Source organism: Delphinapterus leucas, chromosome 12, assembly GCF_059928025.1.
Source record: "Delphinapterus leucas isolate spDelLeu-1000000601 "Yukka" chromosome 12, BTC_Dleu_Yukka2, whole genome shotgun sequence".
NCBI classification, from domain to species: domain Eukaryota; kingdom Metazoa; phylum Chordata; class Mammalia; order Artiodactyla; family Monodontidae; genus Delphinapterus; species Delphinapterus leucas.
In genome coordinates, this window is record NC_143140.1 from 62,097,036 (window position 1) to 62,123,621 (window position 26,586).

Sequence of the window (26,586 nt, forward strand, 5' to 3'; positions counted from 1 at the left end):
ATTTTTCCTTCTGTAATGAGAAATCACAATGGCTGCCTTGAAGCTCGTTGGTAAGAAGTAAATAAGTCAAGGCATATGAATGTGCTTTGCAAACCATCGAGTCCCAGATGCACATGGGTGTACAAGGAGGCAAACCACTGGTGTTTGAATCTGGCTGGGTTCCTGGCCCTATAACCTTGGCAGCCATGCAGACCTCTCCAAGTTTCGGGTTTCTCTCCTCTAGATGAGATTGCGCTGTGTGGTTTCTAAGGTCCTTCCTATTCTAGATTCTTCTCTCATTTCTAGACTCCATCACAGCTTCATATAAGCAGAATTTTTCTTTTTTCAGAATTTGCCAGTCTTACCTGTTGGATTCATGAGATCATTGAAATATATGTCAGATTTTAAGTCTTATGATTTTTTTCCCATTGAGACAAAGACTAAAAAATGTTGAGTAGACACTTGCCTTAAAACTCCTCCCCCAACTTTTTTTTCTTTGCTTTGATTTTTTTGCTTCATGAAGCTCATTTTTTGAAGGCGCATATTTTCTGAGCTATAGTAAAATGAGTAAGTCATGGTTCTAGATTCTGATAAAGGTACTTGTTATTTAAGAAGAAATGTGCAGGGCTTCCCTGGTGGCGCAGTGGTTGAGGGTCCGCCTGCCAATGCAGGGGACACGGGTTTGTGCCCCGGTCCGGGAGCATCCCACATGCCGCAGAGCGGCTGGGCCCGTGAGCCATGGCCGCTGAGCCTGAGCGTCCGGAGCCTGTGCTCCGCAACGGGAGAGGCCACAGCAGTGGGGGGCCCGTGTACCGCAAAAAAAAAAAAAAAAAGAAATGTTAAGAATTTGAAGTAAAATCGTACTATATTAGAAATTGTAATATGCCTAAAAATAATTTAATTTCATCATGTAAAAGAAAATTTCAGAGGAGTATTCCTTTTTTAAACAAAACTTAATCGGACTCAATAAGCAGAAAAATGGGCACAAAATGGTGTCAGTACATGAGAAACTAGATGTGTTGGCATTCGGCTGGGTGTAGGAATCAGGCAGGCTTGGTCTTTAGACTCTACTGTCTAGAAACATTTTAGGAGAAGCTAGGTTGAACTGTGTACATATTTGAGTTTAGACTTTAAAAAACTCTCAGCTGGAGTTTCACCAGAAAAGGAGGAAAATAAAAATGTTCCTCACGTATACCGATGCCACAGCACGTGTTTCCCCACCTATTTTACTTGATAGCTTCCAATGACTGAAGAGATTTTATTATCAAGTAGTTGTTTGTCAGCAAGTGTGCCTCAAAATAATTTTAAAAATCTTTGTAGGAAAGCAGATTCTCCTTTTTTAGGTCCAGATGTTTTCTCAGGATGACATGGAGTCTGGCTAAATCCTCTATGTAGAGGTAAATCACGTTTTGTGCATGTTAATATCTCATCATCTTCATTGTCTATGTAAAAATAAATGAAAGTTACAGATAATTTTTGATAAAATGAATTATGCAACATCATTTATATTTGGCTTCGGGCATAAGGGAATATGGAGAACTCGGGCAAGGGTTGTGCACGCGTGTGCACACACGCACACCCACAGAAACTCAAGCACTCTTCTCTGCCTCATTCTTATTCCTTTCTGAGATCAACCTATAATATCAATAACCCTCTATTGAAATAATATAAGATATCCCACCCCCAAAAAGTCTGCCAGGGAAAACATCTAATCAAGTGCTCCTGAAATGTTTACAAATCCCTTAAATCCAGCAATGATGGCATAATAAAGGGTATGTTGGGAAGAAAATGCCCATCCAAAGTAGAAAAACTACTGGTTAAAAATCACGATACATCAAACATGTATTTTCAAGGATAATTTCCATTTAACTCGTAGGTTTTTCCATAAAAATTGTAAAATATTTAAAGAGAGAAAACAGAACATTCAAATAATCTTTGTTTTAGTTTTTCCGTCTTTACAATCAAGGAGCTGGACTAGATGCTAAGTTTTTTTCAGCTCTAATATTCTATGATTTTTGTCAACACAAGATGTTAAAACGTGTTCCCCTCTTTCATTCAAATGGTTAGAACAAGTGGCATAAAATTGTGATGCCTGACAATATTACCCTTTTAATTTACAGATAACAAAGGCAAGTTCCAGAGAAGTAACATGACTACCCAATGGTGCCCATCCACTGGGGTATGAATCAATGTCACTGCTTCCAAATCTCCCTAATCATCAAATATTTTGCTTTGTTTCATTAAGGACTCAAGATTCCCTCCCCACCCTTGGAAATTCTGCTTTAGTAATTATGGGGTGAGGTCAGGATCTAATTTAAAAAACAATCTTCAATATTCTGACTTGTAATTCAAGTTAGGAACCACAGATCCACATCAGACTACCTGGAATGCAGTGAAGGAGAGGAGCAGCTATGTCACACAGCCCTTGGGCAGGCTCTCCAATGTTACACAGCAGAATCTCCCTACCAGGTCCATCATTTTATGCCATAGGCTACCACCTCCCCAGTGTTTTCTCCCTTCTAGATGAAAAGCATATTATATGAGTGACATCATTTAATGTCCAGGTTACTTTTCTCTGATAGTCTTCCTATGGAAAAGGATATTCCTGAAAGAAACAAGAATTAAAAGACTGGATCTATAGCCTTTACTTATTATCTGCTCCAACCTCACCTTCTAGAAGTTTAATTCTGCTCAACTCCTGGAAGCTCTCCTATTGGTAAGTATGAATCTGTCCATCACCATGCAACAGCCTTGAGCCTTTAAGGCAGTCTGGGATTTGAAAATTAATTACTTTACCTCAAGTCATGGTATAATGAAGTGAATCTCTCTAAATTGTTAGAATGTATCACAAGGAGAAGGTTCTTTGAATACTTTTGCCATAAGAATTCCTTAACCTTTTTGCTAGTAAAGAAAAGCTTAAATAGAATTACTATCTAATAATGTAGCTGGTTTTACATAGAGACAATGGAGAGCAAAGTTGCTTCTAAGATCTTTCACGTAGAATTCCAAGCACCTCAACATTCATATTTCTGTCAGTTCTCAATATAGATATAATATGCTCACTGTTCATGAACTGTGGCCCCAAAAAAGTTTCTGCCCCTTATGCTGCCCCATGGATGCCAAAGGTTAGTTTAAGGCTTTTCTTAATGTAGTACACTATAAGAAATATAATTCAGTTCTCAATGAAATATCATTCCTGATTTTCTTTGTTAATAAAAAATTGAATTCGTCTCTTATCTACTAATTTTAGGGGAAAGGTTAGAAAAAGGAAAAAGTGAATAACTTACCTCTCAATATGTAGGACTCCAAATAAAGTAGCTGAACAAAAATTTACTATAATTTTACCAAAGAGTAGAATTCAGCATAATTAAATTTCTTTTTATATCCTATTTAAGGTATTTTGTTACTGAAGTTGCCAAAATGAATTCACGGTTTAGTCACGTCGTTTATAAAGCAGTCTTAGGATGCTGGCTCTGAGGATCAAGTATACAGGGAAAGCCGCAATAGACTGCTGAATGATATATCAAAGCTTTTGTGAACATTTTATGTTTGCTTTAGAAGGCTAATCTGTTTAAACCTGTGACACTTTTATTTATTTAAAAGAGTAAACAAGGAGATCAATGGTATTAGTCTATCTTTATATGGGTTAAGGAACTATGAGTTGTCTGTAGAAATCTACTAACATTAGATATATGTATAATTAGTTTTGTATGTAGCTGGGACCAAGGAAGTGGTTAGTTAATATAGGTACCTCAAGAGCCTTAAGTGGATACCTATTAAAAGGTATAAAAAATATAAATAATACTGTATATTTTTAAAAATTTTAAATAAACACAAAGAATATATAGGTATACATGTTATAATTTCAAAGTCAACACTAGCACATAAGTTTTTCTTATCTAAATACATACTGATACTTCCTATATCAACACATGCACCTACAAAACACTCGGCCATGCAAATAACCTTGCTTTCTGCCACTTGCAAGAAAGTTGGAATATACAATATAGTACATTGTTTCAACTTAAATCATATTGGCAAATTAATGAGGATGGCATTAAAAAATTCTGATCTAAAAAATCAAAATACAGGAGGATAATTGTTCCATAGATTAAAAACACTGAAGACTGATGGGAAGTTAAGATTTCAATTGTCCCAGTAATCTTGAAAGAGACAGAATTGGTTGTGAACACTCAGAATACTCTGTTTGGCAATTGGGACTTTTGTAATCCAGCAATCCAGGCCAGAGACTCAGACCATCGATGCTTCTGATCGCAGAGAAATGGGGAAGTTGTGGACAGTTCTCCGCAAGGCAGGGGGTGCCGATGGAGATCTGGATGCCCACCTGGACGGGAGACGGCGATTTGCTGGTCTAGCAGGTCGGGAAAATCCTTTTCCATGTGAGCATTTCACTGCCACGGATTCCTTAAGACACAAATGAAGACATTCATCTCACTATTCAGGCACAAACAATGAGCTTAACATATTATGGATCCCAACTATAGGATTAATGTATTGTATTACCGTGTTTACAAGCAAGAAAAAGCATTGAAAATTAAAGAAGCTATTCCTGGTCTTGAATGTTTTAATCAAAACAATTCACTTTTAATATGAATATGGCATTTGATAATATTGTAGATCTCCACACTGACAAGTTTTAATACAACTGATTTCTGTTTAGAACTAACTATGAGTTAATGTTATGTTAGAACTCAAAAGTTCATGTTAGATAAAATTGATATGATAGAACTAAAGATTTTTCTTAGTGGAGTGTTAGGATATTTTAGTGTTTTTTTTTAAAGATAATAATTTAAAGAAGAATTAATTTATGTCCAGTTATTTTATGTCAAGTTGACACTTTTAGAAATCATAAGCAAAAGACACACAAACCACCAAATGATTTGTCTGATGCTATCTTTTTTTTTCCACTAAGAACCACTGTTACTATCTCTAAAAAGTTTCAAAATTATCATTAAAATATTTTAAAATATAACTTCATTCTATTTGCTAAGAAAGAGTTGCGATCTATCTTGGGTATCTTCCGAAGACTGAAAACTTTTCCCTTCTCTTCCCTTTGCTTTCTTTCATTTCTTCCTACTTCTCTTTCTTTTTATTTTAATGGAAGAAAAGCATTCTAGGACTCTTGCCATTAAGAAACAGTTAAAAAGCTTTCATGACACATTTTGTACTTTGATTCTTATTGACCTTCTTAACAAAGCCTGTGCTCTTTCACCTGAGACGGGCAGTAAGGACAACCTTTATTTCTATGAAAGTAACCTGCATTTGCTTTTTCTCTCCTTGGAGTCTTATTTTTGTAAACCTGTTCCTGGGGGGGAGGGGTGGAGAACTACTCTTAATGATCGACAGCAGAGGACCCTTCCCAAACCTCCTATCAGTACAAAAATGGGAGATACTTAGTAATATTTGTTCATGAGAATTTTGGCTGATTATTGTATATGTGCTTTCATTTCCCGTCTGAAGCCACAGGACCTTACAGGTATTTATGGGCTTAACTAAAAAAAAAAAAAAAAAATAGAAAAGCAGGATTAATTATTTGTACTTTGGGCAAACAGGCAAAGTTTCTGATAAACTATATATATACTGATACTTTTGTAGGGCTTGAAAGCCTCATAAAAATAATTTCTTACACAAGAAGGAGGCAACCTGCCTTGTTTAAAACAATGGTGCATATACATCGCACTATGTAAAACCAGGATTTTCAAAGCATTGGCTAATTATAACAGTATGTCACCTTGTAATTTTTTATAAATTATGCATAAAATGTGCTGATGGATAGCTCTTCATTGTAAATACAAATCTCTTCTCTTCAACCTCTTTTTCTCCTCTAAAATTATACTCTTTTGCAAGCAAACTGGAATAAAGAAAGGATAACAGTTTATTTAAATACCCATTTTTGGGGGGGGCGGGGCAGGCAATTTCCACACGAAGAATTTATACAAATAATAATGACCTTAAATTTTTTTACGCTATACTATCATTTTTCTTTTCATATATTGCCTTTTAGCTCCACAATAAGAGAACTGCATAAGGCACTATTTTAAATGATTTTTTTTCACCCAAACTCATATTCATGTGACTAATCCCCTGAGGAAGAACATGAATCAAATTCTGGGAATGACTGAACCAACCATAGCTAATAACTGAAAAGTGCAAGTTATTTATAAATACTTCCCATATACTTTTAAAAATATAAACACTTTAACAGGATAAGATTCTATAAATGAACAGTTGCACATTCAGAGTATTTTTTTTCAAGAAAGAAACACAGCAAACATTTGATCTTTTTGAGGTTCTTAAGAATTTAATTTATTAGATTGTGTTGTGCCATTTCAGAATTTGAATAAAAGTTATAATGTGCTAAACCCAGACTTAAAAACTATGCTTTTAAAAGTTCATCTTGAGTTACAATTCTAAGGTTTATATTTATTCACAAATGAAGGGTCAAGGAACTAAGAAGATGTCAAAACATGTGCCTACATTCTATTTATATGCATGGGCAACTGACTGAACTCGGAGCCATTGCTAAATATGGATGCAGTTCTACCAAAATATGTTAAATTTCTTTCTCACCTCAGTTACCTTTTTCCGATCTGCTCCTTGCTTCACTTGTTGTGCTCCACACATAGCTGGCTTTTGCTGAAGCTCTTGTTCTATTTGGAGCTTTTTAAAATGCTGACTTAATGTGGCTCTGCCACTGACATCAGAATTACATTTGGTCCAATTAGCCTGGAAGCATTTAGAATTTTGCAATGCGGACCCCGCTGATGTCTCATAGGTTTTCAGCAGCTTTTCCACCACACCATAATTTGACCTGGGATCAGCTGACCTTGGTCGGCCAGACAAATTACTTGGTCTCCAGTCATGCTCGTGGAGCATATTCCGGTAACTGCCACGGCTTATGTGTTCCTGCATTTGTCTAAATAGGCCTGTTGTGGGTTTTTTGGTGGAATTATCATGCACATTTTCCCTGGGCACAGGCATGGGGGCACTGGTTTTCAGAATGTCAGAAACACTGTCACTTTCTGAGATGTTATCTGTGCAAGAAATTAAAGTATCACAGGGCTGAAGATCTTCAGATGGTTCTGAGTAGCTTTGACTTTGCTGTACTGCATGACAATTTCTATTTGTTCTAAATACGATTCTGTTAAATTCATCAGTCTTTGCTGCCAGCTTTTCATTCCTAGTAGTCCTTTCAAAGCCACAACTGAAACTTCTCAGCGGGCTGCTGCTCTGTGTCACCAAGGAGCTACAGACATTGCTTATGTGAAGATCAGGATGAGACTTAGCAGGGTGATCTGGAATCACCTTTTCATATTTTGGCTTACTGGGAATAGAGCAGGTTTTCTGAAACCATGGTGTAGAGGGGCTATTTTTTGCACCAATCCCAGTGTCACATGACCACGTGGTAAGTCCAACATTTTCATTACATGAAGGCTTTTTATCTATTTTGGTTTCTGGTGCCAAAGAAGAAAATGTGATACCATCTTTCAAAGTCTTCCTTTCATTTAGACACAGCATAGGCATCTCGTCGTGCCTCCAGAGGAAATGAGGGTTGCAGTTCTTTTTGCCTTGACCTTCTTGGGCCACCCAGCCATTGTGGTCTGAACTTTCCTTCAAACTTTCATGGGCTTGTGCAGAACATGAGCTGGGAAAATTTCGAGATGTACTTCTTGGAGGAGGAACTGGTGGGGTTTTACTTCTTTGCAGATCAGTTTTATCAATTCCACCTTTTTTCTTAGAATTGTTTTGGAAAACATCAGTACAGCTCAGATTCTTTCTATTTTTCTTCTTCTCTTTTTCTAAACTGGTTGGAGTAATGCACTGGTTGTTGTTGATCATGTGATCTCCATAAGGCATATTAGTTACAACTGGTGTTTCCTGGAGAAAAGAATCTGACTTCATCCTAGACAATTATAAAACATGGTATATTAGTTATGACTTTATTTATGATAAGCTCTTTTTTTTTTTTTTTTTTTTTTTTTGCGGTACGTGGGCCTCTCACTGCTGTGGCCTTTCCCGTTGTGGAGCACAGGCTCCGGACGCGCAGGCTCAGCGGCCATGGCTCATGGGCCCAGCCACTCTGCAGCATGTGGGATCTTCCCGGACCGGGGCACAAACCCGTGTCCCCTGCATCGGCAGGCGGACTCTCAACCACTGCGCCACCAAGGAAGCCCTACGATAAACTCTTAAAAGACACTGGGGCTAAAGCAATGGATTCTGTTATAGGAAAAGGAGTCACAACTTCCTTAAACATTATTTTTATATAAATCCCATAGTACAAAACTTCAAGTCCCTTTACTGCAGCATAAAGGCCACCTCTCAGTGTTGTATTCAACTCTATATACATAGTCTGACCCAAGCTACCTTTTTAACTGTGTCTCTCATTTTTTTCTATTACCTAAACTTCACCTACACTCAGACTCGACTGTGTGTAGTCTCTTGGGTGTCTGCTATTGGCGTTCCCACTTCTATAGGTTTTCTCTTGCCATTTCCTTATATCCACTTTGCCTACTGAATTCCTATTTATAACGTCTTCTGAGCTCAAACTCCTCCCCTTGAATTTGAAATAACATTCTAAGTAGTGTGACAGAAATCTGAATCAAAGCGCAAACAGACATGAGCAATACCAAATGGAAGGTGTTATTTGGGCATAAAAGAAAAGTGATCATCTTTTTAAAAATTTTATGAGTAAAGGACATATAAGCAAAAGAGAGCTGCAGTACAAATAGTGTGGCTATTCAAGGAACAGTGAGTACTCTGGTGTGGATGGAATATAAAAAAGTGGGAAAGATGATGGCAAATAAAAGAGAAATATTAGGTCAAACTGTAATGACTTTGAATTACATACTAAGGATTTTAAGCTTTTCTCGAAAGGCAATAAGTGGCAGTGAGAACTTTATACCAGGTGTGGTTTGTTAAAAAAAAATTGGCAAGTAAGAATTATTGAAACAAAAACCTAAATATTACAAGAATGTGGGTTCACAAATTAACATTAATTAATCATATTGATACATATAAATCATATTTATATCTCTTCAACTTATATTACGAGATAGCTTACAATAAAGCGCAGACAAATACCCATTAGAGAGTAGTAGGCAAAAGCTCAGTGGAAAAGTGGAAGGCAAAATTATGTAAAAAACATGGTTGGGTAAGAAAATCTGTTGTAAGTCAGTACAAAAATTCTCTCTGAGCTTCCAAAAAGCTAAAGAAAAATAAGGGTCCACATTCCTATAGCTTCTAAGAGAAGTATACTGCCCCACTAGGAGATAAATGGTGATCCTAGAACAATCCATCTTTACTTAACTTGTAGAGAATTCCAATTTATTTTTCAATTTGGCTAAAACCTACCCTTACAGTTATAAGGGTGCTTCTGAACTGAAAGAGCATGTTTTACAGCACTGTATAAATATGTATGTGTGTACATATTTATAATATGTTATTCTGAAAATTATGAATGCTTCCATTATATATATAATAAATGTAGAAAAATAAATGGCTGAAAATGTTTCAGTAGAACATCATTATATAATTAAAACACCATTGTTAAATTTGACATAGTTTAAAGATGTATTTAACTAAACTAACCCAGTATACTCTTCCACTGGCCAAATACTCAAAATAAAAAAGAACTCCATTGGAGTATACTTGTTAATTTATTATGGTTAGTATAACTTCACTAAACACCAAAAAAGTAAAGTACACCTAAGAGTCAAACTACAAAGAGAACTAGAAGATTTGCTTTAAGAATTAGTGAACAGAGAAACATACAATTTAAGTTTTTATCTCCTAAGATAACATATTTTAACAGCATTATTAATTCTCACTAACAAAGTGTTAGATGCTAAAGGAAGTTTGGATTCATTAACTAAAAACAACATTCTTTTTGATTTTCCAACATAAAAATCATCATAGATGTACCAGCCTACCTTCTGTGGTTAGAACGCTTTCGAATTTCCTCTTGAAAGCTGCATAATTCTTCACTAACTTTGGCAAGTTCTTCAAGAGCCTTTATACATATAAGCAATAGCATGTTAGCCCTTTGAAATGTAAATATGTCTTTAGAAACAGTTCTAGGCCAATCCTGGCTTACTTACTGTGTTGAGGGCACCAGAGCACCTCTTGTTCTCTTCCTCAGAAGTCCTCAGGTCAGGCGGGGTCTCACATTCCTTTTGGTTGTCTGTGGCCATAGAATCCATTAACTCTACTTTTGATTTTTTGATTGTTTTTTGTTCCTTACACATTTGATTTCTTTCACTGAGTAAGCTCTGCTCTGTTTTACCTTTTCTCCCCAGACCATCCCTGTGATTCATCCCTGTAAATTCACATTGTCTTGAATTGGGATAATTTGGAGAAGATTCCATCATTTTGTCTTGAATGGCCTTTTCACGATTAAGATCAATAATCGCACGTTCACTCACGTTGATTTTCCTCCGAAGCTTTACTTCATGGCAGAGCTGTAAAGAAAACAAAGATAAAAATTTCCCCCTAATCCACTCTCTCAATATTTTTGATACTAAGCATACTGTTCTGAGTTCTCTTTGCCACATTACTATATACTACCCCATGGTATTAATGCTTATGCTTCCAAATAACATTTCTAAAGTCTGGATTAGCTGGAACAACTTTGAGGAACCATAAAGACTACTTTCAGTAGGTCAAAGCATGGATGGTAATTTCTATTCTTCTGAGTAGAAATCAACCCATTCAAAAATGAAACAAACCTGTGTTTATATATAGATATCATGATGATACAGAAGCACTGTTAACAAAATTGGAATGACTCGAATCAATTACTGGCAATGCTCTCTAACTGCTTTCAGAGAGAAGCAAGAGTTTAATTAACATTAAGGTCATATTTTAAAAATATATGATCCTATATGCCAACATTTAACTATCTAAATAGGTGACAATCTCATATAGTAACGCAGCTAATTCTGTCCCTAAGTAGACATTTTGCAATCAAAATATGTTACTTTTGGAAGTTACATTGTTGAGGGACAGGTAATTCTGAGACTTTTTTTTTTCGAAGGCTACATACATTCAAAAAATGTTTCCTGTCGTAATTAAAACAAATGTGACCCTGTCCTAGGTAATACGATAGAACTCTAAGGCGTTGATCATCTATTAGTCTATGCTAAAGTGGGCCCCAAATTAGTTCTTGAGAGTTCAGTTTAACCTGCCGGCTATTACTGGCTTTCTCTTCAGGCTTGTGTTCTGGGAAAGCTTGTCAAATTCCAAAGACATTCAGAGAACTATTAAAGCAAATGACTCTACGTTTTACAGTCACAACGTATATCTGCACTACATCTATTATTCAAAGAATAACAGAGAACTTCTGCTCCCAGATCCTTGTCCTGGCCGTGAGCCCCAGCCGAGCCCTAGCCACCCCCCGCCTCTGCAGGAGACCCTCCAGCACTAGCAGCCGAGTGGCTTATAGGGTCTTGGTGCTCCGGCCAGGTGTCAGGCCTGAGCCCCTGAGGTGGGAGAGCCGAGTTCAGGACATTGGTCCACCAGAGACCTCCCGGCTCCATGAAATATCGAACAGCGAAAGCTCTCCCAGAGATCTCCATCGCAACACTAAGACCCAGCTCCACTCAACAACCAGCAAGATACTGTGCTGGACACTCCATTCCAAACAACTAGCAAGACAGGAACACAACCCCACCCATTAGCAGAGAGGCTGCCTAAAATCATACTAAGTTCACAGACACCCTAAAACACACCACCGGATGCGGTCCTGCCCACCAGAAAAACAAGATCCAGCATCATCCACCAAAACACAGGCACCAGTCGCCTCCACAAGGAAGCCTACACAACCCACTGAACCAAACTTACCCACTGGGGGGAGACACCAAAAACAATGCGAACTACGAACCTGCAGCCTGCGAAAAGGAGACTCTAAACACAATAAATTAAGCAAAATGAGAAGACAGAGAAATACACAGCAGATGAAGGAGCAAGGTAAAAACCTACCACATCAAACAAATGAAGAGGAAATAGGCAGTCTACCTGAAAAAGAATTCAGAGTAATAATAGTAAAGATGATCCAAAATCTTGGAAATAGAATGGAGAAAATACAAGAAATGTTTAACAAGGACCTAGAAGAACTAAAGACCAAACAATGATGAACAACACAATAAATGAAATTAAAAATTCTCCAGAAGGAACCAATAGCAGAATAACTGAGGCAGAAGAACGGTTAAGTGACCTGGAAGGTAAAATAGTGGAGATAACTACCACAGGGCAGAAAAAAGAAAAAAGAATGAAAAGAATTGAGGACAGTCTCAGAGACCTCTGAGACAACATTAAACACACCAACATGAGAATTGTAGGGGTCCCAGAAGGAGAAGAGAAAAAGAAAGGGACAGAGAAAATATTTGAAGAGATTATTTCCTATATTCCTTCCCTAATATAGGAAAGGAAATAGTCAGTCAAGTCCAGGAAGAGCAGAGAGTCCTATACAGGATAAATCCAAGGGGAAACATGCCAAGACACATATTAATCAAACTATCAAAAATTAAATACAAAGAAAAAATATTAAAAGCAGCAAGAGAAAAACAACAAATAAAATACAAGGGAATCCCTATAAGTTTAACAGGTAATCTTTCAGCAGAAAATCTGCAAGCCAGAAGGGAGTGGAAGGGCATATTTAAAGTGATGAAAGGGAAAAACCTACAAGATTACCCAGCAAGGATGTCATTCAGGTTCCACGGAGAAATTAAAACTTCTACAGACAAGCAAAAGCTAAGAGAATTCAGCACCACCAAACCAGCTTTACAACAAATACTAAAGTACCTTCTTTAGGCAGGAAACACAAGAGAAGGAAAAGACTTACAATAACAAACCCCAAACAATTAAGAAAATGGTAATAGGAACACACATATCGATAACTAACTTAAATGTAAATGGATTAAATGCTCCAACCAAAAGACATAGACTGGCTGAATGGATATGAAAACAAGACCCGCATATATGCTGTTTACAAGAGACCCACTTTAGACCTAGGGACACATACAGACTGAAAGTGAGGGGATGGAAAAAGATATTCCATGTAAATGGAAATCAAAAGATAGCTAGAATGGCAATTCTCATATCAGACAAAATAGACTTTAAAATAAAGACTATTACAAGAGACAAAGAAGGACACTACAAAATGATCAAGGGATCAACCAAAGAAAAAGATATAGCAATTCTAAATATTTATGCATCCAAAATAGGAGCACCTCAGTACATAAGGCAACGCTAACAGCCATAAATGGGGAAATTGACAGTAACACAATCATAAAAGGGGACTTTAACACCCCACTTTCACCAATGGACAGATCATCCAAAATGAAAGTAAATAAGGAAATACAAGCTTTAAATGATACATTAAACAAGATGGACTTAATTGATATTTATAGGACATTCCATCCAAAAACAACAGAATACACTTTCTTCTTAAGTGCTCGAGGAACATTGTCCAGGATAGATCATATCTTGGGTCACAAATCAAGCCTTGGTAAATTTAAGAAAATTGAAATCGTATCAAGTATCTTTTCTGACAACGCTATGAGCCTAGATATTATAGGAAAAAATTTGTAAAAAATACAAACACAGGGAGGCTAAACAATACACTACTAAATAACCAAGAGATCACTGAAGAAATCAAAGAGGAAATCAAAAAATACCTAGAAACAAATGACAATGAAAACATGACGAAGTTTATAGCAATACAATCCTACCTCAAGAAACAAGAGAAATCTCAAATAAACAACCTAACCTTACAGCTAAAGCAATTAGAGAAAGAAGAACAAAATAACCCCAAAGTTAGCAGAAGGAAAGAAATCATAAAGATCGGATCAGAAATAGATGAAAAAGAAATGAAGGAAATGATAGAAAAGCTGGTTCTTTGAGAAGATAAACAAAATTGATAAACCATTAGCCAGGCTCATCAAGAAAAAAAGGGGAAGACTCAAATCACTAGAACTAGAAATGAAAAAGGAGAAGTAACAACTGACACTGCAGACATACGAAGGATCATGAGAGATTACTACAAGCAACTATATGGCAATAAAATGGACAAGCTGGAAGAAATGGACAAATTCTTAGAAAAGCACAACCTCCCGAGGCTGAACCAGGAAGAAATAGAAAATATAAACAGACCAATCACAAGCACTGAAATTGAAACTGTGATCAAAAATCTTCCAACAAACAAAAGCTCAGGATCAGATGGCTTCACAGGTGAATTCTATCAAACATCTAGAGAAGAGCTAGCACCCATCCTTCTGAAACTCTTCCAAAATATGGCAGAGGGAGGAACACTCCCAAACTCATTCTACGAGGCCACCATCACCCTGATACCAAAATCAGACAAAGGTATCACAAAGAAAGGAAACTACAGGTCAATATCACTGATGAACATAGATGCAAAAATCCTCAACAAAATACTAGCAAACAGAATCCAACAGCACATTAAAAGGAACATATGGGGCTTCCCTGGTGGCACAGTGGTTGAGAGTCCGCCTGCCGATGCAGGAGACACGGGTTCATGCCCCGGTCCAAGAAGATCCCATATGCCGCGGACGGGCTGGACCTGTGAGCCATGGCCATTGAGCCTGCGTGTCCGGAGCCTGTGCTCTGCAATGGGAGAGGCCACAACAGTGAGAGGTCCGCGTACCCCAAAAAAAAAAAAAGGGAACATACACCATGATCAAGTGGGGTTTATCCCAGGAATGCAAGGATTCTTCAATATATGCAAATCAATCAATGTGATACACCATATTAACAAATTGAAGAATAAAAATCATATGATCATCTCAATAGATGTAGAAAAAGCTTTTGACAAAATTCATCATCCATTTTGATAAAAACCCTCCAGAAAGTAGGCATAGAGGGAACTTACCTCAACATAATAAAGGCCATATATGACAAACCCACAGTCAACATTGTTCTCAATGGTGAAAAACTGAAACCATTTCCACTAAGATCAGGAACAAAACAAGGTTGCCCACTCTCACCACTGTTATTCAACATAGTTTTGGAACTTTTAGCCACAGCAACCAGAGAAGAAAAAAACCAAAAGGAATCCAAATTGGAAAAGAAGAGTAAAACTGTCACTGTTTGCAGATGACATGATACTATACTATACATAGGGAATCCTAAAGATGCTACCAGAAAACTATCAGAGCTAATCAATGAATTTGGTAGTGTAGCAGGATACAAAATTAACGCACAGAAATCTCTTGCATTCCTATACACTAATGATGAAAAATCTGAAAGAGAAATTAAGGAAACACTCCCATTTACCATTGCAACAAAAAGAATAAAATACCTAGAAATAAACCGACCTAAGGAGACAAAAGACCAGAATGCAGAAAACTATAAGACACTGATGAAAGAAATTAAAGATGATGCAAACAGATGGAGAGATATACCATGTACTTGCATTGGAACAATCAACATTGTGAAAATGACTATACTGCCCAAAGCAATCTACAGATTCCATGCAGTCAAACTACTCTCAAACTGCCAATGGCATTTTTCACAGAACTAGAACAAAAAATTTCACAATTTGTATGGAAACACAAAAGACCCCGAATAGCCAAAGCAATCTTGAGAAAGAAAAACTGATGGTGGAGGAATCAGGCTCCGGGACTTCACACTATACTACAAAGCTACAGTAATCAAGACAGTATGGCACTGGCACAAAAACAGAAATATAGATCAACGGAACAGGATAGAAAGCCCAGAGATAAACCCATGCACATATGGTCACCTTATCTTTGATAAAGGAAGCAAGAATGTACAATGGAGAAAAGACAGCCTCTTCAATACGTGGTGCTGGGAAAACTGGACAGCTACATGTATAAGAATGAAATTAGAACACTCCCTAACACCATACACAAAAATAAACTCAAAATGGATTAAAGACCTAAATGTAAGGCCAGACACTATAAAACTGTTAGAGGAAAACATAGGCAGAACACTCTATGACATAAATCAAAAGCAAGATCCTTTTTGACCCACCTCCTAGAGAAATAGAAATAAAAACAAAAATAAACAAATGGGACCTAATGAAACTTAAAAGCTTTTGCACAGCAAAGGAAACCATAAAAGATACGAGAAGACAACCCTCAGAATGGGAGAAAATATTTACAAACAAAGCAACTAGCAAAGGATTAATCTCCAAAATTTACAAGCAGCTCATGCAGGTCAATATCAGAAAGACAAACAACCCAATCCACAAATGGGCAGAAGACCTAAATAGACATTTCTCCAAAGAAGATATACAGATTGCCAACAAACACATGAAAGGATGCTCAAAATCACTAACCATTAGAGAAATGCAAATCAAAACTACAATGAGGTTATCAACTCACACCAGTCAGAATGGCCATCATCAAAAAATCTACAAACAATAAACACTGGAGAGGGTGTGGAGAAAAGGGAACACTCTTGCACTGTTGGTGGGAATGTAAATTAATTCAGCCACTACGGAGAACAGTATGGAGTCTCCTTAAAAAACTAAAAATAGAAGTATCATACGACCCAGCAATCCCACTACTGGGCATATACCCTGAGAAAACCATAATTCAAAAAGAGTCGTGCCCCACAATGTTCATTGCAGCTCTATTTACAATAGCCAGGACATGGAAGCAACCTAAGTGTCCATCAACAGGTGAATGGATAAAGAAGGTGTGGCACATATATACAATGGAATATTACTCAGCCATAAAAAGAAATGAAATTGAGTCATTTGTAGTGAGCTGGATGGACCTAGAGACTGTCATACAGAGTGAAGTAAGTCAGAAAGAGAAAAACAAGTACTGTATGCTAACAGATATATATGGAATCTAAATATATATATATATAGTTCTGAAAAACCTAGGGGCAGGACCAGAATAAAGACACAGACGTAGAGAATGGACTTGAGGACACAGGGAGGGGGAAGGGTAAGCTGGGATGAAGTGAGAGAGTGGCATGGACATATATACACTACCAAACGTAAAATAGCTAGCTAGTGGGAAGCAGCCACATAGCACAGGGAGATCAGCTCAGTGCTTTGTGTCCACCTAGAGGGGTGGGATAGGGAAGGTGGGAGGGAGACACAAGAGGGAGGAGATATGGGGATATATGTATACGTATAGCTGATTCACTTTGTTATACAGGAGAAGCTAACACACCATTGTGAAGCAATTATACTCCAGTAAAGATGTTAAAGGAAAAAAAAAGAATAACAGATTTACTGCTGCTCAATACTTACCCAAATCTCAGATGAGTGAAGCACTATAACATAGTTAATGCCTGAAGGATATGCCATGCATTTATGCCCTAAATACTTACAAATCTGTAGTTGGATGAAGTCAGGATAGCATCAAATTGCAGCCGTGAATCAACTGTTTTGGCCCCTGTAAAATTATCTGTACTGAACAGTTGTGGCCATTATAATTTTGGCTGAATTTGAGGGACATTATAAGAAGCAACCCTCAAAACACCATGCTAAATCTAAGGATGCTATTGGTAGCTCTGTCCTCTTTTAGAGGAGTCATGGGTGGAAACAAAATTGCTTTAGTTGCAAAATCAGGGACGAAAGTGCTATTTCTGGGAAATACGTTTGCTTTTGTTTTCTGAATACTGAGAAATATGCATTTGATTATTTTTTGTTACTTACTAGAAAGACAGATTTGCTGCATGCATTTCACAAAGGATCCTTCCTCTTGTCTTAATCTCATCTTTCTCTTCTAGTTTTGGAATACTTTACCTTACATAGAATTTCATTTGACATCCTAAATTCTCTTGGGGACTTAGGTGAAGTATGAATAAACAAATATCATTATATTATTGATGGAAAACCATTTATTTTGTAAAAGGAAATCTGTGTTACTTGGTACCTAGCTGTTTTCAATGGTTATCTGATCAAAGGAGACAATCAGGAAAGATGGCAATGTGATAAAAGAAAATTGCCAGGCATGTATTAACTCTATTAAGGGTATCTATCTGGATTAGTCTAGGTTTCAAAGATCCAAGTATGTACATCTTCGTTTTGTAATAGCAAATGCAATGATTGTGGATAGTCGCTGAACAAAGAATCATTAGCATCTTAATACCCAGCACTGATCCTCTCACTAACAACATTTTTACTTGGAATCACAGAAGTTATATGCATGCACCGGGAAATGTATAATGTTCTAATATATGGCTTAATAAGTTGTGTCTGATTTAATACACAGAGCTTAGTGATAAATAAGAAAGAAATACAGTCTATTATGCTTGTGGCATGTTACATTTTTTTCCAAGTGTTGATTTTTAATTTTAGTTAAAAATATTGTCTTGATTTTCTGTGACATGTGAGGACAATTTCCTCCTGTTCTCTACTCCCAGCTTTGTAGCCTGTAAGAAGGTACATTCTTACAGGTACAAAGCTGGGAGTGGGAAAAAATACATACATACTATGCCATTTTATATAAGAAACTTGAGAGCATCCATGAATTTTGGTATCTACAGGGGCTCCTGGAACCAATCTCCCATGTATACTGAGGGACAACTATATTAGTATGATAAGGGAAGCACAATGCTAGTATTCAGGTGTTGAACAGCATCATCTCTGAGTGGGTAGTTTGGGTAAGCACATTATCTAAACATATTCCCAGGTATGGTGTTGTACACTGCAGGCAGAATGACATAAATAGCAGCACAGCTACTATCCAAGATAAAGAAAAAATATTCCAGCCCTTCTGTCAGTATTTCTATGGACTATCATCTATGTTTAACGCCTGCTAATTGATAAGGTTAATATTTTCCATAGATGGAATCTACAGAGCTGTCAGAATAATTATTTGACAATAACAAATTTAACCAGACAGCAGACCATCTTAGCTACATGGCTTAAACAACTGGCTAGACTAATCCTGACTCCCTCAATTATTTTGCTTGGATGCTAGAATTATCTGAGATTGCTACTAACTGGTCCTTCCAAACCTTTGGAAGCCAATGAGTTCAGGTTTTGAATTGGAGTTGTGGATTTTGATTTGACCTAGCCATCTCCCTGTGGGTCCAATCTGAGCCTCTGGGTGGAGGAGTTAAGGGAGCAAGCAAAACGCATTTTCCAAACTATAGAAGGATGAGAAGTAAATTCTCCTTTCAATCTGTCGTCACCTGCTGCACGCCTGCCTTCTCAGCTCTATTTCAGGATAGTCCCATGGCTATTCTTTTTTATTTTTCCTTTTAGCACGCCAACTTGTATTTTATTTATAACCAATTATAGGGCTGTTAATAAGAAAAATATTTGCACTATAAACACATAAAGCACCAGCTTTGATTGTCTGTGAATAAAGGCCAAGGAGTCTGTTAAAATAACTGCCTTGGCAATGTGCACAAAACCATATAAGTCAACAGCAGGGAATGTTACAAGAAAGCAAGATAAGTATAAATAATTTTCAGTTGGAACAAGCTTGAATATACATCAATGCAGATACTTAAAGGAAGTATTCTGGGCCAAACAGCATGAAGGAATAAAATTATTATTTGTATCAGAGTCTCGGCATGTCTTTTTTTATAAATTCTTTCCAAATAAATGTGTCAATAAATGTGCCACACCTTGCCAGGATAAATACCATGTCCACCTCCATTTTCTTTTTGATATATGATGTTCTTTTTGATTATACTGAATTATCTAATACATAACTGCCTTTAGTAGACATTATTCATAAGTCATCTCTGAAAAGATCTGTGTTTTAATGCCCAGTTATAATTTTACTAAAATATGTTCCACCAATTATGTTTTTCTTCTGTTTTCATCCTGGGCCCGGAATTTGAAAACTTATGCAAAATACATACCTCACTTTTGATACCACAGCACTCTAGTCAGAAAATAATAAATTGATACACTTTAGAAAGACATTTCAAGTTCTAATTTGCATGCAAAGCTATAAATTAGCATAGTCTAACATTGGGTTAGGTTATGCTATTTTTGGTCTAGTAAATACCACTGAGACATGCATCTTTTAGGTGGAACTGGAAAGTAAAATTAGTTTCCAATACAAAACAAACCAACAGAATTTTCATTCTGAGTTTTAAGTTTCCAGTACATTCAAAACAAATCAACCTGTACCTCTTCTATCTTCTTCTGCATGATCTTCCATTGACTTTCCCATTCCTTTCTTTCATTGTCAAACTGGTCCAGTAATTCCATCTTTTCCTTGCGCCAGTTAGTCTCTGTGTTCTCCCACTGCTTATGTAGGTCCATGGCAACCGTGTGAGTGTTAGTGAAGGGGTGTTTCTGCCCGTCTCTGCCTTCTCTTAACTGTTTCTTGGAAGCTTGGAGTTGTTTTATTTGAAGCAGTCTCACTTGCCTTTAAAACAAAGCCTAATATAAACATAACAAGAGAGAGTTCCAAATCCATGTGCTTTCTGGAAACATTTTATCAGTTTGTCAAGAGCCATTGACATAAACAAACTTTAGGAAAACTGGACTCAAAAGAAGAGATGACAAAAATATCTGCCGAAGGAGAAACTAACACAGTCAAAGAAAAAAGTATCATCCAAACTTTTTTTCTTCCCCTTTCTGAGACCAGACAGTAAAATTACAGTGGACAGGATAGTTAAATGCATGTGTGAGATATAAGTATTCCTTTAACTCACCACCTAATCTAAACATAGAACTTCTCATGAATATCTAAGAGTGGAAGTATGAAATTCAACTGTTTAGTCACATCTACACAACTGTGGTAGATTCTGCTGCAATGGAATTACTCCTTCTGTTCTGATGCAACCAGATTATACATTTCTGTGACTTAAAGTCCTGAGGCGGTATTGGGCTACAATCTCAATTTTACACTCATAGAGTTCAAGCTTGTGGCAAACGTGATTACTGTATCAATAAGACCCCAATGTTGGTAGTAAGTCTGGGACTGACGTATCAGCAAGAAACCAAACTAAAGCATAAAAAAAATTGTCATTATTTTATTTCATCAAGTAAAATGTAAAAGCAGCAAAATTATCCTGAAAGCCATATGTTAACATTTATCCATGCTCTTTTTTCCTTCTAATAGACTATATATCAGAACCTATCTTCTGATACTGAATACAGAGAAATGAAAAAAAATGTTTTCATCAGTTTGCAGGGAAATTCTTGATCATATTAAGGAGTGACTGAAATAATTAGATTTCTAGCATTTAGGGCATGTGTTCATTCAGGATCTGAAGATGCACTTTAAAATACCTGATTGGTAACTCTGTTATAAATCACCTAAAATTTCTGAGATTTATTTATATTAAAATGGGGGATATCCACAGGGTTATTACGAAGATTAAATGACATACGGACTGCAAATTGGTTTGAGAAATATAAAATTTCCCGTTTTTTGCTTTAAAAAATCTTGTGCTGACATCCACTGAAAATATTTTTATTACTAAAGTCAGATACATTTTTTAATGGGTAGAAAAGCACATTTAAAATGTTTGAACCTCCTTCTAAGATAATCACGCCTATAAGAAGTCTTAACTCTTTAGCTTTTAAAAAGCTGAAGAGTTGGTCAAAAAAAAGCCAATTTGGCCATGACCAAAATGCCTTAACTTACCAGGTGGTAGCTGATGCTAATTTTGAGCAAAGTTCTCGAGACTCAGTAGCTGCCTGGGTTCTGGCATTGTCTAGTGAAGCCCACATAACCAGGAAACAAGCCCCATTCCGCAGTCATAGAAGACGGCCGCATATTTTATATCCCAAATATAAGATAAACACTGAAGACATTCAAGCTTTGTCAGACTGCTCTGAACATGCATATCCAAGTGGTAAACTGTTCCAAGCATGTATTTTTGAGTGGCAATCTATTAATGAATTATAATAGACTAACAAAGATTTTAAAATGTCAGTGCTATATGCAGGGCTCCACCCTCAAAAACACCCTAATAATATTGGGATCTATATGGTTACTCTTCTCTCAAAAATTTTGCTACAGATACTTTGATCATCCTTACCTATTTCTTTGGCATTCACAAAACTATGACTAATTCAGCCAAGAAAAACAAGTAATTTCAGATTTAGCCATTAAAAACACTATCACGTCTCATTTTATCCACTCAGCCATGTCTTTTTTCTAATCTCACTTTCCATCCTCTCTGTCACCCTTCCTTCCTTTTGCTACCCTCCAATCCCGTGAGACAGTGACCACAAGTACCTGCCAAAGCAAATGCAAGTTGCCCCAAAATAAATGTGTCGATGGAGACATAACAAAATGAAGATAGTAAAGAATGTACAGAATTTTGTATTTTGGTGAATCTGTTATTGATCTTGATTACCTATTAATTTCTAGGTTCATCTAATAACTATTTGCAGGAAATGCAGACGGTGCTAATTTTCAGAGACTGCAGACTGCTTTAAACTATATGTAATTAACTGTGAGCTGAAACTATCTTGCTGACTAGCAGGTATTTAACATTGAAACTTCTTAGGAAGAGTGAAGTGGTTTAAGACATCAAGAGGTAGTTGCAGATTTAACCAAAGGTGTTACAGAAAGAGAGCAGACTAATTTCAAGCTACCTGGAGAAGAGGTGCTATGATACTCCATGTTTCATTCTGTCTTTAAACACTGTAAATGTTCAGAAATCATCATGAAGTTTCTCCTACAATTATGTAGCAAATGGCTCCAATTTTTCTTTTTATTTCTAACTCTTCTTGAACCACTTCCAGGTCAGGGTGAAAGGGCACCACACCCTTTTCGTTTTTACCTACCTGAAGGAGATCATCCAGGAAAACCCTCAATCAGGCTTGCTCCTGGTAACAGGACTATACATGAACCCAGATAATGTTCCCGAAGCAGACAGAATCCTGCACTTAATTGCAAAGAGCCAAATTCATCACTTAATACAAAGAAGGGCCAATCTACAGGGCTTCCCCTTTCCAGGACCAGAGCAATATCTAGTGCCTTAAAATGTAATGGTTATGGATAAAAAACAAGCCTTGGAAAGAAAATTCCTATAGGGCAATATCTGTGCCAATTTCTGTGGGAGGGTTTATTTCGCCTTTTTAGTATCTACTTGTCATAAATGTCAAATGTAATATGGCTGAATATATTGCTTTCTCCTCTAAAAATAAAGTGGGGTCCATAGAGTTTTGGGAGAATTAAATGTGCACGAAAGAGAATGCTTAATCAAAGCGACTAACACTGTTTTGGATCATAATGGATGCTCAGTAAATGCCTATTTCTTGGTTTCTTCCTTCTGTCCTTGTCTCCCTCCCGTTTTGTGTTCCCCCTACCCTCCTTCCTTTTATTTTGTGTTCCCCCTACCCTCCTTCCTTTTATTTATCTTCCTCTAGAATAAAACTGATTTTGATTTCATTAGAAAATTCACAGAAGCAAGTGTAATTGTGTGAACTCATATTTTTAACAGTTTTCCTTTGCCCTCAGTATTTTTCAAATATTTTAAGAATACAAGGCAGGTTAAATATTTAGGAAATGTTTTTATTGTTAGCAAAAATTTGAATAGACAACTCTTATATAAAACTGCTTTTGTTATAATTCTCCCTAAATGTGAAAAAAAATCCAACTAATAGAGCAATCTTGTAGGGACATAACGTTCTGTAATGAAAAGTTATGGGGTAAAATGGCTCAGCCGATTCAAAAACTCAATTTCAGTGCTTTCTGCTGAGGCAAATATAAAAGTTCTCTTTGTTCCTAGTTGTCACTTGTTTTCGCCCACAGATATTGGTATCTCTGTGGGAGATAAGGAAGAATTTCTGCAATCTGCACCCTTCACTCTCCATTTCATTTCACTCCCTCCAGAATTTCATTCAGAATAAAATTTGATTAGAGCAAATATAAAAGGACAGAGGGAGCTGCACTACTTAGTCATGCACACGTTCTTCCCCCAACAACTCTAAGTGAGCATTACATAATCCATTTTAACCTACTTCCCCCTCCCCAAGGCCGGAAGCCAGAATTGTAGAGGGTTGTGAGTGGGTTGCATAAGTATGGTGATGGGAGGAAAATAGTTCTGCTAACCGTCCGGCCCTACTAGGAAGCAAAATTTAAGATTAACACAGGAGTTTCACAATAAATCATTTCTACTTCCCATGTTAGCCTCAAGTAGGTCATGGTAACACTTCTTTGTCTGAGGGGTGCTCCCTTCTTACTACACCTTGGTTGTTACCATTTCAACCTTCATCTCCCCCATTGAAAACTGGACTTTAGCCAAACAAATGAAACAGCGTTAGGGGAGTTGACTCGATTGCAACTTCTCTCTTCTGAGAGTTTTGTTCAGAGTGTTTGTTTCTTGCTCTCTGCTTTCCTTTTTATAAACATACTGCTTTTCATATAATTGAAAAATTTTCACTTGTAGGAGGTTACATATTCCAATAGGAATGCCACACACAGTAGGTACTGCCAATCTCACAATTCCTAGAGCCATCATTTGCCTTGGAGGTGCTTTGCTTCCTCTTAACTTTGAAGAATTAGGAATTCCCAGGGCTATACCCATCAAGGTTATGCACCATTTGCCTCCAAGATTCTCTAGCCCTTTCTCTAGGCTATTATGAATCACTTGCATCATTTCAACTGATTATAAGACCTTATTCCTCCCCTACTGTTCACTGGCGAATGCATTTTTGCAAAGAAAACTATGACTTGATTTTGTTACAAAGCAAAAGGGAATTTTGAGAAATTGCTATTTCTTGCTACTTCAGCATCGTTCCTCATGTTCCAATAAGGTCAAAGGAATACTACCACGTGCAATTCTGAAGAAATCAATTTTGCCTTTTCATTTTATTATCTTTTCCTTGTTTTCTCTCCAGTTATATATTCAAACTAGAAAATATCCAACATACAGGGGCACCGATTTTACTTCTCTTAGCTCATGAAAGCTTTGAAAGACACATTTGGCTTGGATAAACAAACACCTAAACTTAACCAGCTTAAACAGTAGAAGCTGTAGTGGTAAGGTTCCCTCCTAATTGCAGATTAACCCGTTATGAATGGCATGCACTTCAACTCAAATCACAGAAACACTTATCATGCAGTAAGCAAACCATCAACTTGGATGAAATTTCACTGACTTATTTTTCACTGCAATTTTCAAATACCAGCAATTTCAAGGGTTGTGAACTTTGCAAATGTTAAAAAGTCTTCATCCTAATGAAAATAGTGTTCTAAAAAATAAATTTAGTGAAATCTTATGGTAGGGAAAGTGGTGTTCAAAGTACTGAGAAGCAGTGTTTCAAAAACAGTCTCAGAGAGCATATGGTACCATCAGTCCGGAGTCAGGAAATCCACTCACAGCAGCTGGACCTTCTCTTCCCTGGGAGTCAGTAAAATCCGTTACACACCCTGCCCCACTGTTTTTAAGCCAAGACACAGACACTGAATCAGGCAGATGTTGAAATCACCCTCTACTTAAACAACTATCTACAGTTTCAAATATGTCAACAGCGGCCCCTCTATATTTTGCCACAATTAGTCACTTGCTTTCAAACTGCCAGAAAGAAACATACCTTTTTGCTCTGGGGAGAAATCCTATGGATGTCCGACCACTGGTCAATCTAGCAATGGGAGGACAGCCGGTTGTTTTAAAAGAGAAAAGTCTCAGCACGGTGACTCTTGCTTCTTTGCACAAAATGGGGATGCAAAATGAGTCCAACCATTCAACAGAGAGATACTGACAAGTCCTTTTGAAACCTCCACCATCTCACAGATCAAAAAGCTGCTCAGCTAATGTCACAGCAGCAGCTGAGGCTACTGTGACGTCAGTTTCTTGGAGGCGGCCTTCAAGCCATCTCTTCCAACCAGAGCTCTGTAACTTTAGAGCAGCTCCCACTCTGGGTAAACAACTCCAGGTCCAGGACATTTTTAACTTTTATAAGGGAGCCCAGTATTTCCAAACTTGCCAAAAGAGCCGGTGTTAATATCACACAATGACACTGGCCAATTTTACATTCCATTTATTTGGAAAAGTTAACTCCTTTTTTACAGGCAAGAATCATCTCTTTGCCTACCTCTCTCTCCCCTTTTCAAAATGTACTTTGCGGTGCCTTTGGAAGTTGGTCTCTGGATGTGGCAGAATATGTGCAGAAATTTTATGTATATAATCGCAAAAGATTTGTGAAAAGGTATCAAACTTCTGTCTTGAAATAAAGTAGAAATGGCATATATGAAGACCAGCCTTCTAGTTCTTTGTGATTCTGTGGCAGCTTGCTGCTTCTATCTATAGTGATGGTGATGTCTTTCTGCTAGTGGAAATCAGAGCCCGTGGGAAAGTATGATACTTATTGTGGTAAGGAAAAAACCAATGAGATACCCATGTACTTGTTTTCAATGAAGGTGTGCTGCAACCTAATTCAGCAAATAAGCTACATAAAAGTTTAAATAATAAGGGCTTATCCTCAAGTCTAAAGTCTGTGTGGTCATTAAAGCATTTAATAATCCCTGTCACATTATTTTTGCCTGCTTCCAGATTCCAGATAAATATTTCATGGGGAGTTAAAAAGTTTACTAAGAATAACCTGCTCATAGTAGGACTTTAGTACATGTAGGACAATTGAATGAAATCATACTCTGTGTTTTGAAAGCCTGGCATCAAAAGCAAAAAAAAAAGCAACCCCCACCCCCCGTC

At 37.1% G+C, this 26,586-nt stretch overlaps 1 protein-coding gene across 2 annotated transcripts; it reads right to left on the reverse strand.

Annotated features, from left to right (window-relative positions):
* Positions 1-956: 956 nt before the first annotated feature.
* On the reverse strand, positions 957-26,583 carry KIAA0408 (KIAA0408 ortholog). 2 transcript variants are annotated; one of them, XM_089921987.1, is made up of 6 exons: positions 25,469-26,583; positions 20,096-20,350; positions 10,098-10,457; positions 9,930-10,009; positions 6,571-7,903; positions 957-4,404 (listed from the first exon to the last, which is right to left on the reverse strand). In XM_089921987.1, exons 2-6 carry the CDS (start codon positions 20,228-20,230, stop codon positions 4,231-4,233), a joined length of 2,082 nt encoding a protein of 693 aa, XP_089778113.1. In that variant the 5' UTR covers positions 20,231-20,350; positions 25,469-26,583; the 3' UTR covers positions 957-4,230. The 2 variants fall into 2 exon arrangements, with proteins under 2 accessions (XP_089778113.1, XP_022411932.2); XM_022556224.2 differs by having other exon boundaries at positions 20,096-26,583.
* Between the last annotated feature and the right edge of the window lie 3 nt (positions 26,584-26,586).

What these genes read in the sequence shown, in the direction of transcription:
- KIAA0408 (XM_089921987.1), bottom strand. Translation starts at nt 20,230, where the DNA reads ATGGACCTACATAAGCAGTGGGAGAACACAGAGACTAACTGGCGCAAG. An exon ending in AAGCGTTCTAACCACAGAAG is followed by an intron (nt 7,904 to 9,929) that starts GTAGGCTGGTAC and finishes ATAATTGTCTAG; the next exon opens with GATGAAGTCAGATTCTTTTC. An exon ending in ATCGGAAAAAGGTAACTGAG is followed by an intron (nt 4,405 to 6,570) that starts GTGAGAAAGAAA and finishes TTGTGTCTTAAG; the next exon opens with GAATCCGTGGCAGTGAAATG.